The sequence below is a fragment of the Acanthisitta chloris genome, unplaced genomic scaffold (assembly GCF_000695815.1).
Source record: "Acanthisitta chloris isolate BGI_N310 unplaced genomic scaffold, ASM69581v1 scaffold26120, whole genome shotgun sequence".
Classification (NCBI taxonomy): Eukaryota; Metazoa; Chordata; class Aves; order Passeriformes; family Acanthisittidae; genus Acanthisitta; species Acanthisitta chloris.
Genome location: NW_008653745.1, coordinates 35,365 through 49,041, shown reverse-complemented (window position 1 = coordinate 49,041; position 13,677 = coordinate 35,365). Strand labels below are relative to the sequence as shown.

Genomic DNA, 13,677 nt, shown 5'->3' with positions numbered 1-13,677 from the left:
CAGCCCAGGTTGCTCCAAGCCCCATCCAACCTGGCCTGGAACACTCTCAGGGATGGAGCAGCCACAGCTGCTCTGTGCAACCTATGCCAGTGCCTCATCACCCTCACATCCTTCCATACCTCATTCCTGACAGGGAGTGGCACAGATAGTTGACCCATGCAGGGCTGAGATGTGGAACCAGAGAGAAGAGTGTGGGGAAGAACATGTGAAGAGCAAAAAAAATCTTAAAGGGAAGAGTGGTAGAAGTGACAAAAACTAAGAAGACTGAGTTAGGTTTAGGCAGAGGAGATTTTGTGAGGACAATAATGAGTGGTTTTGTTCCTTCAGGTGGACAAAGTGGCTGAACTGGTGGCCAGATGGTTCTACTGTGCCCTGAGCCAGGAGAAGTTACGTCCTCCCATCGTAGCCTGTGAGCTGGGCAGGTAGGAATGAACCCAGAGTGAAAGTCAGTAATACATCTATAAATAAAGATATTCTGGCAATCAAATGTGATTCCTCACGTTCTGCTGTTCTAGGCTGTACAACAAAGATGCTGTCATTGAGTATCTGCTGGACAAATCCCCTGATAAAACTCCCATGGAATCTGCATCACACATCAAGAGCATCAAGGTAAACAGGTTGTGTCTAGTATGAAAAATCAATGTTAAAATCACAAAGGAAAGTTCAATGATGCTGTAAAACCTCCATTTGCTTGTGTTTCACTATGTACTAAAGTGCTAAAAACAGCAAAATGCAATGGGAAAAGAGGACAGGAACATTTTCCTGGCTCAGAGTCATTGGCAAAAAGCTCAAGGGTTGCATTTCCACGTTTCAGAATGTAACAGAGCTCAACCTGGTGGATAATCCTGCTTGGAGTGGGGAGAAGGAGAGCATAAAAGGGGACAAGTATGATGACCTGCAGAGTGCACGTTTCATCTGCCCCGTGGTGGGGCTGGAGATGAATGGGAGGCACAGGTGAGTGTTGGTGTGAGAGGTGAGAACTGAACACAGCAGGTCAGGTTGGAATGTCTGCCCTGCAAATCATGTACCTGCCTAAGCCTTCATGGGATTATTTGTCTCCCTTTGAGGAAGGAGCTCAGGAGAGCGTGGAGTGTCCTTGGCTTGCACAGTCAGGAGGAAAGATAAAGGTTCTCCCTTTCCTAACTCAATTTAGATGTGTCATAAAGGGGCAGAAAGCTACCAAAGGTTGGTTGGGGGCTGAAGCACAGGAGATTGGGGTATGCAGCACAGGGAGGTTGGATGAGGCCTTTTGACCTGATGGCCTTTGACCTCTGACCCAAATGCCCTGCCCTTGTTTTGAAGGTGTTTCAGCTCAGTGTTTTCCCAGCTCAGTGACTTTGGGAGTCTCTGCAGCAAACAGGCCCTCTGTGGCTTCAGGTAGAACATCTATGTGTATGTCCTGCAGGCTGAACCTTGGAGAAATCAGAGGCCTCAGCTGAGTTTAAGTGGATTTGCAGAGCACTCAGAGGCTGTAAAACCCTGTGGTTGGCACCAAAACACTCCCAGTGATGCTCATGACTCCTGGTCCAGTTTCTCTGTGGCTCTCTCAGACCACAGAGGACACACAGTTCCCATCTTCAGCAGCACAAGGGCTTCTTTGTCATGAGAAAACATCCTCAGCTGAGACAGTCCCTCCTCTACCAGGCAGGGCTGACCCTGCCCTGGCTCCCAGCCTGCCTATGTGCCTCTGCCTCACTCCACACCAGAGCAGGAGGATTTCTCTCCCTCCTCACAGGCTGAAGCACCTTCTTCCAAGAGACCTCTGCTGCCAAGAGACTGTAAAGTGTGTGGAAGGGCCTCACACACCTCACCTCCCTGGGGCAGTGCCTTTCATAGTATCATAGCATGTTAAGGGGTTGGAATGGACCTTAGAGATTATCCAGTCCCAACCCCCTGCCCTGGGCAGGGACACCTCCCACCAGACCAGGTTGCTCAAGAGAAGTGGTGGAGTCACCATCCCTGAAAATGTTCCCAGAGTGAGCAGATACACCTCTTGGTGCTATGGTTTAATGTGCAGGATGGTGGGATTTAGTTGAAGGTTGGGCCTTATGATCTTGGAGGTGTTTTCCAACCTTAATGATTCTGTAATAACAATAAAATGATACAAATAACCCCCTTAGACAAAGAGTTTCTTAAAATCATTGTGTGTCTTGTCTTTCCTTTGAAGGTTTTGCTTCTTGAGGAACTGTGGCTGTGTGTTCTCTGAACGTGCCCTCAAAGAAATCAAATCAGAAGTCTGTCACAAGGTGAGTTCTTTCAGCTTTAGTAGCAGTGGGGTCACATGTGAGCTCTGCAGGTACATCTAGAGACACAGGTGTGTCTAGACAATACATCCATTACTGTGTAGTGGGTTCTTCATCTGAATATGCAAACTGAAATGGAACTTGTAGAGGTTCTATTCTGTGATGGCCTGGAGTGGCTCAATGTGGCCCTTTGTAATAAAAATGGGTTTCTAAGTAGCTGCAAAAATGACTATTTTTGTTCTCAGAGGCAGTTTGATTTGGCAGGAACTCCTTTAGAAATGTCCTTTTTTTTCAGATATTGCAGCACTACAGGCTGGGGACAGAGTGGCTGGAGAGCACCAGGCAGAAAGGGACCTGGGAGTTTGTATAGCCAGGAAGCTGAACAGGAGCTTGCCAGCCTGGTTGATTCTATGGTTCTATGTTATATTTATATATTATGTTCTAATTCCAGTTTAGAAAAGAGTGATTGGTTTTGCTCTGGGGGTTTCATTTGGTTGGTTGGTTTTAGTTCCTGAATGACTGTGGTTTGTGTTTGATCAGTGTCTGCTCTGGGGGTTGTATTTCAGGTTACATTTTGTTCCCTGTATTATTAAAGGACATCTGCTGTTGTCTCCTTTGGGGAGAGTCAACTCTTCATGGAATTTTGAGCATGAATTAGTGTAGAAAATACTGACTGCATTTTACAGTGCTGGTGTGATCTTACTGGAAAGGTTTCTTTGGAGCTAAGGGCAAGGATGAAAGTTGAAAATACTCTTTTCCTATCACCACTTTTATTATCAGTGAGATTCCTTGTGACAGTTGCCACATTTAGGAAGTTATTTTTCAGAGAAAACCCTGATAAATCACAAATTAGATTTGTATTAAACAAGACCTGTTGCAGTGATGTGGAATTTTGTGGTTTAGCCTCCTTTTTGCTGCTTTCAATGCTCATTTTGTTCTGTATTTATTGGTTTAGTCCTAATGACTTTGCTTTCCTCTTGGCAGATCCTCATTTATTTTTAATGAGGTTTTTTGTTTGCAGCTAAATTTTTGTTGACAGATGGATGTAACTAGATCATTAGGTGCAGGAATGAGAGGGTTTGGCCATGGTTTGGCCAATCTGATAATCTTATCAAACCTAAATGAATGCCACATGTTTTCTGGGATTTTTTAGTGATGGGTATTTAGAACAGCTCCTATTTGCGTGCAACTGTGTCCACACACAGGTGAATTCCTCACTGTATTCCAAAAGATGCTTCTAACAATAATGAAGTGGATATAATATCTAGTCTGTCATTTTTGCCTTAGTGGATTTGGATGCACAAACACTAAGGTAACCAGCTGAGAGAACATGTTTTAGCCCTTTGATTAAGGACACAGAGTGATTTGGTAGGTTTTTTGGGTACATGCTAATAATGTTCTCACTCAGAATCAAGAAGGGACTAGAACTCTTCTAACCAGGATCACAGGGAACTGGTTGCTGTGCTTTCTGGTAGCTGAGAGTTTGTTTATACCCAAAGCACTCATTAGCAGCATTCCCCCAGCACATTCTGTCCTTAGGCAGCAGTGGGACATAAAGTGAAATAGAATTGGAGAAGAATTAAAAATGAAGCATTGTGATTTGTATATGCTCGGATTAGAAGCTTTTAATCAATCAATCAATCCCATATTTGCTTGTTACACTGTGCATTCAGTCTTTTCCAGCCAGCAGAATCCATGTTTCACTGCATTCCAGGGGGATGAGGCTTGTAGTGGGTGTAAACTGGAGAAGTGTCAGTCTTGGAGCTGTGTGGCAATTCCCATTCCCACTGCTGTGAAATTCCAGAAAGCTCTTTCAAAACAAGCTCTTCCTGTGTGTTCATTTTGCCTGTGAGCCCACAGAGCCTTGCTAGTCTGCTAGATTGTAAACAGCAACAGATTCCCTGAGGACTTTGACAAACAGATGCTGTCGTGATGCAGTGAAATCATTCCCCAGGGAATATCCAGCAGCCCAAACAACACTTCTGCAGTCCTCACCTTCATCTCACAGACTTTGAACTAGATCATCTGAGCTAGATAATGAACAGTGATGTGCAACAAGATGTGAATCACAAATGTTGTGCTGTGTGGAGCTGTAGGAAGTGACTTTCCTGTGCTTAAAGCAGAGGGTTCCTTCCTTTCCAGGCCTTCAGGCTTAGCTCCTGGGTATGTTTCTTGACCCACAGTCTCACTGCCCAGTTTTCTCCTCAGTTTTACTGTGGCAGCTCACACACAAAACAGAGTGATCCATGTGCCCAGTGACATGGAGGTCACCAAGTTAGGTTAGGAAAAAGCAGAATTCATATGCAGATTTGGTCTAATTCAAGGGAACAGAGGAAGGATTCTGCATTCCTTGGTTTATCTCAACAGATTTGCCTTACACTGTATTTGAAAGGTTTTATGGAGTGTAAGTACAGGGAGGATGAAACAGTTTTTCTGTCAGAGTTCTCTGTCAAAACAAACCATTTTGCCTCAATAGGAGCTTCACATGAAGAGCTGACAGGATAAAACACATACTTATCTGCTCTTACTGGAATTGTTAAAGGCTGTATTGGCACTAGAGAAAGGCTTAGGAGCACTAGAAGATGCTGTGGTGGGTGAGGGCTGTTATAAGACAACTAATTAGTATGTGAGGCCTTTTTCTAAGGGACTTACCTTGGAAATAAGCTGCTGGTGCTTCACATCTTTAGCAGCAGCATTCTGAAGGATCCAAGTTAAAAAAACAGCACTCAGATGTGAAAACTCTAAGGCAAATGACCAAACACTGCAGCAGTGTTGGGAGACAGAGGAATTGTCTCTCATTGCCTGAAGGGTAAATGCTTTGTACTCTGTTGCCAAAATATAAACTTCTTGGCCAAAGACTTTTTGGAAGAGCAGTGATTTTCCTACTTGACAAAGTCATACCAAGATTATACTTTAAGATTTTAACAACTGCTCTGTGTGACTGTGCCAAAGGTGAAAGCTGATACTGGATTAGCTGCAGTGATGGTAATGAGGAATGTTCCACTCAGACTTGAAAAGACAACATGGAGTGGGTAAATGCTGGCACTGAGAAGTTAATTATGAGTATTGCTGTGATTAACACATACCAGAGACCCACTAGCTCCAATAATGGTTTTGATATGGACTCTCAGCATGAACATACTGCATGGCTATATTTTCCTTTATTTTTCCTTTACTTCCCTCCATAAAAAAGCATCTACTACAATATTTAGCCACAAGATATGTCCTGGATTACCCATGAAACTGAGTGCATGCCTTTGGGTCAAGGCTGTAAATAAATAGGGAGCAGATGGTCTTCCTTTGGGTTAAAGTTCACGTGAGAGGAATTATGCTCCTGAGAAACTCATGTGGGAAAATGAGCAGTGCAGCCCCAGGAAGCTGGGAATGAATTTGGATGTTTTGGGTGCATATTGAGGTTTGCATGGAAATTGCTCCTAGACATTGAGTTATCATTTGTAGTTTTTAATCAAGTGAGTTATAAGGAACAAGATATATTTTATTAGTTCCCATCAGAGTTCTTGCAAAATAATTAGGATTTTATATGGATTTACTGGAATGAAACTTCTGTCTGCATTCTTGCCCAAATATGTGGCAAGGAGGATGAAATGACTCCTCATAATTCAGGTTTTTCCTAGTCTCTTCCTGTTGGTAACACTTAACTAAAGGCCTTTGGGAAGAAGGTGTGGAGACGGTCATATAAGATATTTAATCCCATGGAAGACTTGTCCTCTATTTCTTTATGTTCCCCCAAGTGTTTGTTGCACAAGTGAAAGGATTCATTTGAGAGGCCTGAAGAGGAAAGAGCAACTCTTGCCTGGAAAAGGGCTCAATCCTTGCTCTTTCCTAACTACTGTTCCCTGGATTTGCCTGTTGTGTATTTGTTGAAAGCACTTCCTTGTTGCTCCCCAGCGAGTGCAGCATTTTCTCTGCAGAAGGTTTGGGAAATGAGTTGCTTGTCCAGGTTGTTGCTACGTGTCACCTGCACTTGCTGCAGAGTGTTGCAAGGTTCAGGCAAGTTTTGTTTCCCTCAGTCAGGTACACTGGGATTGGAAAATGGCCTTTCACACTGTCTCCCTGTGCTCCTTGGCCTCAAATTTTCCATGTGTCCTTGCCCTGAACTCCTGCAGAGACTCAGCACCAGGGGCTTGGTGGTAAACATGCTCTGCAGGATCCCAGGCCTGTCCCTGGCACACACCCCCTGCTCATTAGGAGCAAAGCCTGAGCAGGGCAGCAGTGATGTTGCCATGCTACACAATGAAATTAGGGATGCAGCTGGCCATGATGGGGAGAAAAACAAACCCAAACCCACAGTGACATGGACTGTGTCTGCCACTGTTGTCACTTGCTTAGGTACAAGCTCTGAAATTTATCATTAACTTCAGTATTCAAAACAAGCCGTTTCGTAAGACACCCAGCAGCCAGGACTTTAATTGTGCTCTCCATATTTCATTGCTTCCTTTTTATTACTTTCAGACCAGTTAGTCATTCTTTGGCTGTGGACATGAGGAATATTGATTTTTCCAGCTAAATAAGTCACTTAATGGATTATGAACTTCCCCCTTGTAAGTTACAGATTTAGACATGTGATTTGCTTTTGAGAATTAATCCATTAGCAGTTGTTCCTGTCATAAATAAAACCTCTTTATTTCACTGCTAGGACAGTGTTGTGCTTTACCCTCATGCTGTAAATGCACAGAATGGAGTCTTATGGCTAAAAATGGTGATGGTTTCTGTCAGGGTTGTGAGCACTTGTTTGGATGTTGGGTAAGCTCAGACTTCCACGCTTGTTTGGATGTTGGCTAAGCTCAGGCTTCCAGTACTTGTTTGGATGTTGGCTAAGCTCAGACTTCCACACTTGTTTGGATGTTGGCTAAGCTCAGACTTCCAGCCTCATGTTGAAGTAGTTGTGCTCCTGCAGACGCCAGTGGCCTTCGATGGGAACCTCTGCCTGGCTCAGCACTCTGAGCCTGTAACGTCTCTCCAGGCAGTCCATAACCAGGGGATATGTTCCAGGCTCAAATTTGTTGGCAAATAAATGAGGTGACTCAATAATCCACTGCAAATCCCCTAGGCCATAGATACAAATGTCTCTGATGTAGTGACCTGCAAAGACAAATTGGAGAGGTCTGAAAGCAGCAGAAAGATGAACTGAAGCATTTTTTAAAAGAGTTTCACTCTGGGCTGTTCCTAACAAAATTTAGCTCTTGGTTTCTCATGGAGCATCATGGAAATTTAGCTGGAGTATTATAAGAGCCAGGATTTGGGTTTGTGCTTTACACTAGTGGACACATGTTCCCTCCAGCTGCTTCACTGACATGATGTTCTGCTTAATATTGTGCCCTGTCTTTGGGCATCAGAAGTTCTGATCTCCTATTTGGATTACCTGTTCAATCACACAATGTTTCACCGTGCTGAGCTCACACAGGTACATATTTGAATCACTTCTGCATGTTTTCCATGTGCTCAGCACTATTCTTTTTTTCATTCTTGCTCAGATTGAAGAGGTTTAACCTGATTTTGATGATAGTATTATTGTCAGGTAAAGCCTCTGCAGTGAAACCTCATCAGTTGAGTTTGTGCATTGGGAATTGGAAGCTGAAAGGTTGGAGGGTTGTCAGTGTGTGGATACTGTGACAATCTCTAAATAGATAAAATCCATAGCAATAATAGTATCTAAAGATGTAATTAATATAAAATATAGGTTATTATACAGATGAAATATATCAAAAGCTAGTTAGAGTGAATCCAGAGTAGTAATTCAGTAGAGTGCCTTGTTGTTTGATTCCTCAGTTAGAGTGAATCCAGAGTAGTAATTCAATAGAGTGCCTTGTTGTTTGATACCTCCAAAATAAACTATACATGCCTACTGAGGCACAATTAATAGCTAAGTAATGTGAAATCTCCAATTAATGCTACTCAGTGAATCAAATTTGAGTTTATCATCAAAATTCATGTTACCTTTGCAGCCTTTGTGTGAGGTTCCTTCTTGATCTTTCCACTTAATGGCTTTTATGTTTCCCTTCCAGTCTGCGTTGGGTGTAGCCCCTGGAGCATCTTTAAAAACATAAGGCTCTGATAAGATTCTTTTCTACTTACCACGGGGAAAATTTTCACTGCTGAAGACTTTTTAACTGTAGCACGTTAAGTATTTATTTACAGATATTTACATCATAAGAGCTGAGATCATTCTCAGTTTTACTGCTTTTTGTATTCTTTAGAGCATGAGATTTCAGGCACGAAAAATTTATTTTTCAGTCAGCATTCTCTAGCCTTGTAGCTACTGCTCTGCACCATAAGTAGTGATTTCCTGGAATCACTTTGTTTCTCAGCCATCAGGAGATGTGACTATTTGAAAGGGCAACACCAAGGCTGAAGAAATGACCAGATTGATGCAGTGAAGTGATGTTAAGCTCTGAGCTGGAGCTCACCAGCTCTCCCTGCCCCAGGCCTTGCACTGCTGTTGTCCCAGGACTTATTCCCAGCAGAAATAACAGAGCTCTTACCAGGTAAACGATTCAGTGTGACCCAGTAGTGTTCATCCGGGCTGTACGTGTCTCTGGACCATTCCAGCAAGGCCTTTGCACGTGCATCAGTCAGTGTAAACTCTACAAATTCCTTAGTGAGGACATAGTAGGCACTGCCAAAATAGATTGTCAAATTATGTGGAGGTTTAGCTTTTTTAGTCTGTGTTGGATACACATATGACCTTCCAGAATGGACATACTCCCTGTAACTAACCTGTGTCCTGTGTTTCATATGAAGTGGTTGGACTACCCCAGGAGTGATATTTTTACCATTCCATTTACTTTTGATGTATTGGATAATTTCTTTATTTGTTTTAATGGGATAATCTTGACCACAGAGGTTAATCACATAATTCCACTGAACTTTGGAATGCACCAGGTCTCTCATGCAGTTAATATCAGCTTGTAATCTTGAAAATCCTGCATAAACAACGTGTTCTCTCTTAGAGGAAATAAAAACATTTTCAAAGCAGTTAACTATGTTCTGTACAGCAACTTTGTAATCTCTGGGTGACTTTTCATCAACGTGTATGCAGTAAATATTCTGAGGCATATAAATAGCTCTTAGCAGCTTCACAAACATTTCCAGCTCCTTGTGAATTGTGATGATGTAGGCCAAGGAGAAACTCCCTTCTTCAGCTGACAGTGGTCTGGTGATGAAATGCAGAGTCTGCAGCACTGTGGAGCAGTTGCAGGAGGTCTGGATGCAGCTGAGTGGTTTGGGTTGGTAGGTGCTCTGGCAGGAATTGCCAATTTTCAAGGCAGCATTTTTCCCCACAAAAAGAGCTGAACAGAGTTCATCAGGGTAAAAACCACACTCTGCTCTTTTCATGTGAAATTTGTGCTGATTTTGCCCCTCAGAAAGCAGATCCTTCAGGTAGCTGAAAGTGTAGATGAACATACAGACAGCAATGCACAGTAAGAATCCTGATTTCGTTGCATCCAGTGGGTTCATCTTTTATTTTCCAGATACTTTCTTCTCATCGTAGTTCATGTAAACATTCTGATTATCTGAAAAGATAAAGAGAGGGAGAGAACCTTTTTGCTGTTTTTTTTTTAAAAAAAGAGATTACATTAGTGATGCATTTATAAATGGCATTACTACTAGGAGGAGCTCTGTGTGCCCATGCAGTGTCCTCACCCACTGGGAATGGCACTTGCAGAGCCATGAAGAAGTCTTTCCAGGACAAAATTAACCCCAAAATGATATAAAAGACCTCAAAATGGCTTTGTGTGCTTCAGTGCTTGACCAAGGGGAGGCCTAGCCCATCAGGCACGAGTTTCCTCTGATGGTTGGACTTGATAATCTTAAAGGTCTGTCCAGCCCTGAGGTTCTTTGAGTCTGTGTGTGGCAGGAGGTGAGTCCAGTGCCACAGGTGGCTTGAGGAGCAGCTTTAGGGCAGGAGAGACATGTGAGCACTGTGTGCTAAGGAACAGCTGTGCCTAGATCTCCTCAAGGCCTGGGAAACCTTCAGTTCTGCTACAGGATCAGAATTCAGCAAATTAAATCAACAGAAATTTATTAAATAAACAGAAGGAAGAGACTAAAACCTAATCCACAAAATACACTGGGTTTTATCCTTATAAAGTCAGCGAATGTTTCTGACTCTTTGATTTTTTTTTTTCTCTCTCTCTCTGACATCTTTGTCAGAGGAAACAGAGCATGAGGACAACACTCATTCCTTATTTTTAGCATGTGTGCATGCCCTGAGATAAGGACACTAGGGCCAGAACAGCACCCAGAGATAACTGCAATTTACAGCCAGGTTGGCACTGGAGTTTTTCCATTGTGTTTTTTTCCTTACATCTACCTTGTTGAAGTCAGAAGAATGAGAGTGCAGCAGTCCTGAATCCCACAGCAATTGCATGAAGTCTTTATCCTTGAAGCATCTGGCAGCAAAATTCCTAGAGAAAATACCAAGGAGAAGAGTCCATGAACTGCCATGGAGCTTAACAGTTACATTTTAAAAGATTTTTTTATTTTAAAGATAAGGAATTTTCTCTTAGTCAATGACTTTTTGTTACCAAAATTTGCATTTCACCTTTAAATATTTTATGCTTTGCAGCAACATCACAAAGTATTTGGCTTTAAATCAAACATAGTTTGATAATATTATAGTAAATGTTTCAAACAGAAACAAATATTTTTCTAAAGTTAGTTGCCTTATAAAAATGCTGTTGTGGCTAGAAAGCCTGAGGCTTTCATTAGAAATAAGTGGAAAATACTTTTTTTTAAATGATAATTCAGTCTGTATCTGTCTTAACAGCTTGAAAACACAATTTTCAAGCTTGAAAACTGTCATTAGAGTAGTAATGCGACATAGAATTTAAAAGGCATTAAGAGCACAGAAACTGAACCAAGAGAATATAGTACCACAATTTTAAGGTCTTACTGGGCTGCTGGGAAAGAATGTATTTATCTTTTGGTCCTTACTGGTATGCACTGGATTTCATGCTGGAAGAATGCCTCTTTTCCACTGAGCATTCCAGAAAGTGGAGTGGTGTGTTAGGTGGATTCATCCATTTCGCCTGGGTATTCTGTCAGCACAGCTCTCCAATCTGGTTGGATGCATAGGCCAAAGGAAAACATGAGGAAATCAGGTCCCACAAGAATGTTTTCTCTTCAGAGCTCCTCGGGGATACATTTACTGTGCAAACAAGCTGGAGGGGAGGATCCCATCCTTTGGAACAGAACACTTGAGGCAAACCAACCCTGGCTCAGTGCAGAAAGCAGGAGAGGAGGAATGACTCTGGAAGGGGAAAACCAGGACTTTTGCAGTAAAAGGGACTTCCTTCCATGCTGTGCTGTGCCAGCACACTGAGAGGTTGGCATGAGGGTCAGTATGTACCCTGGGGCTGGCTGGGAGAGGGAATCAGTGCTAGGGAAGCACTGATGGCTCTAGAGCTGCACTCAGGGAATAATGGCAGGAGCAGCACTGAGATTCCTCTGAATCAGTGAACGTGATGAGAACTCAGTGAAGGTTCATTATGAACATCAGAGCTACACTGAAAGCAGCTGCAGAAACACTTGGGACTTTATACCTGCTTAAATACAGAACATCTGTACAGAATGAGCTTGCCTGGCAGGTTTTTTCCTTAAATACATCTTTGGACAGGTTGCAAAGGGTAGTTCCCTAGGGAACCAAGTTGTAACCTGCTTGTTTCATACAGTTAAGTTTTTATTACCCTTCAAATAATAGCTTGCAGGGATGTTTCAGCCTGTGGAGTGTTTACTATGGATTTTTTCCTATTGAACTACGTGACACCTGGAAATTGTATTTTATATGGCAGCTGAAGGTACACAAACACCCTGTGATTGGGTAAGGAGCAGCAGTTCCTTCTCCAGTGTTCATGGGCTGAAGGAAGCTTTGCCTCCAGGAACAGAATGTGACATCCTTCACCCTCAGGGAATATTAGACTGAAAGCAATGGGTTTCTGTTAGTGTTTTGCTGGACATAGGGCTGGAATTGCAGCTGTCAGACCCTCTGTGTGTTTAGTTCATCACTTGGCAGAGTCCTCTAACCTCTGGGCTGTTGTCTGCTGGCAAGGACTGTGCTTCCAGGCATCCTCCTGACCTTGAGGAGCAGGAGATCCTATTGGGAAGGTCCACTGACATAACCCAGTCTGCGAGTGCCCTTTAGTCTCATGATGCAATGCCATTATAGGCATTTTTTTTGGCAGAATACTCTCTGAAACTCAGCCTTTTTTGTGTTATGCACAGGGTTTCTAAATCTGGAGGATGAAGTTGTATTCATGTTTAGGAATCAGAGCACTGTGTGACATTCTTCCACAAAAAAAGACATTTTGTAGGGATTTTCAACCACCTTTTGTGGCTGCTTTATGGATATTAACAGAAAAATTGTTGTAAGCCTAAGCTCCTCCATCTCAATCATCTCAATTAACAAGGCAAACTCTAGAGAAAAGGGGAATTAGGTTTATGCCTGGAAAAAGCCTGTGAAATGTCAGCTCAATGAGACCCCATTACATGAGTAACAACTCATTGTGCATTCTGCTGTTTCTTCCTGCCATTGGATTTTGGACTGCATCACTGCACCTCGAAATATTCTGTTTTCTCTGCACTCTTTGCATTTGCTGAATATTAAAGCATAGATAAGATTTGCTTCATACGACTTCAGAATTTAGTGAAACAAATGACTTGGGAAAGCTTCATCTTCTGATAAAATGGTAAAAAGACATTAACTCCTTATTTCCAAGTCTTTTGAAATCCATTTTTCGTTTGAGGGTGTTTATGCAGGCATTATGTAGACATTTTATACACAGGGAAGTACTAATTTAGTCCTTTCAAACCTTAAATCAGCACTTTAAGCTGATTTTTACATGGCTTTGGGTTTTGTTTAACCCTGGGACAGGATGCAAAGTCTCCTGGGCTCTGACATGACATTTCTTCATCAACCCCAGTTAATATTGCCTTAGAAACTTTCAGTCATTCTTGTTTAAAAATACTGCATTAGAATTTACTGCTACAGATTCAACATGATTCAATTCACAGAGTTTTAATGTTCATTTTTGCTGTTTTTCCTGTTTTCACATTTCTTTTGTTTTTCCCTTGTGAATTTGACCTTATAACAATTTAAAATACCATGAAAGCTATTTCAACCCTGAAGTTACAGGGCTGTAAAAAATGCAATTGTTTGCATGAGCATAAGCATCCATAAGTACTGTGATTTTTACGATACAAACAACTAGTAGGAATGACCTCCATCCTCATCCGTGACAAGGGAAAGAAGGACAAAAATAGTGACCTTATTGCAGATTTTGAGGTTTTTTTTTTTCCAGTGAAATGTCACTTTGAAATTAAAACATATTCTGTTTTAGGAAGGGAAAAGCAAACAGCTCAATCCTACAATCAGTGCAGCCTTACCTTGTCCCAGATGAGCCAGGAGACGGCA

General features: G+C 42.2%; 2 protein-coding genes across 2 annotated transcripts in view; one reads left to right on the top strand and one right to left on the bottom strand.

Annotated features, from left to right (window-relative positions):
* Positions 1 to 327: 327 nt before the first annotated feature.
* Positions 328 to 13,677, top strand: part of RTFDC1 (replication termination factor 2 domain containing 1) — a gene marked incomplete at its 5' end in the record, with an annotated part of 23,567 nt that continues 10,217 nt past the window's right edge. Inside the window, 4 exons of the mRNA XM_009082330.1 lie at positions 328 to 422; positions 516 to 609; positions 815 to 954; positions 2,168 to 2,246. Coding sequence (XP_009080578.1) covers positions 328 to 422; positions 516 to 609; positions 815 to 954; positions 2,168 to 2,246 — 408 coding nt within the window. The remainder of the gene's footprint in view (positions 423 to 515; positions 610 to 814; positions 955 to 2,167; positions 2,247 to 13,677) is intronic.
* Positions 7,120 to 9,771, bottom strand: GCNT7 (glucosaminyl (N-acetyl) transferase family member 7). Its single transcript, XM_009082318.1, has 3 exons — positions 8,747 to 9,771; positions 8,202 to 8,297; positions 7,120 to 7,346 (listed from the first exon to the last, which is right to left on the bottom strand). Exons 1-3 carry the CDS (start codon positions 9,720 to 9,722, stop codon positions 7,120 to 7,122), a joined length of 1,299 nt encoding a protein of 432 aa, XP_009080566.1. The 5' UTR covers positions 9,723 to 9,771.

What these genes read in the sequence shown, in the direction of transcription:
- GCNT7 (XM_009082318.1), bottom strand. Translation starts at nt 9,722, where the DNA reads ATGAACCCACTGGATGCAACGAAATCAGGATTCTTACTGTGCATTGCT. An exon ending in CACACTGAATCGTTTACCTG is followed by an intron (nt 8,298 to 8,746) that starts GTAAGAGCTCTG and finishes ATGTTTTTAAAG; the next exon opens with ATGCTCCAGGGGCTACACCC. An exon ending in CTCACACAAAGGCTGCAAAG is followed by an intron (nt 7,347 to 8,201) that starts GTAACATGAATT and finishes TTGTCTTTGCAG; the next exon opens with GTCACTACATCAGAGACATT.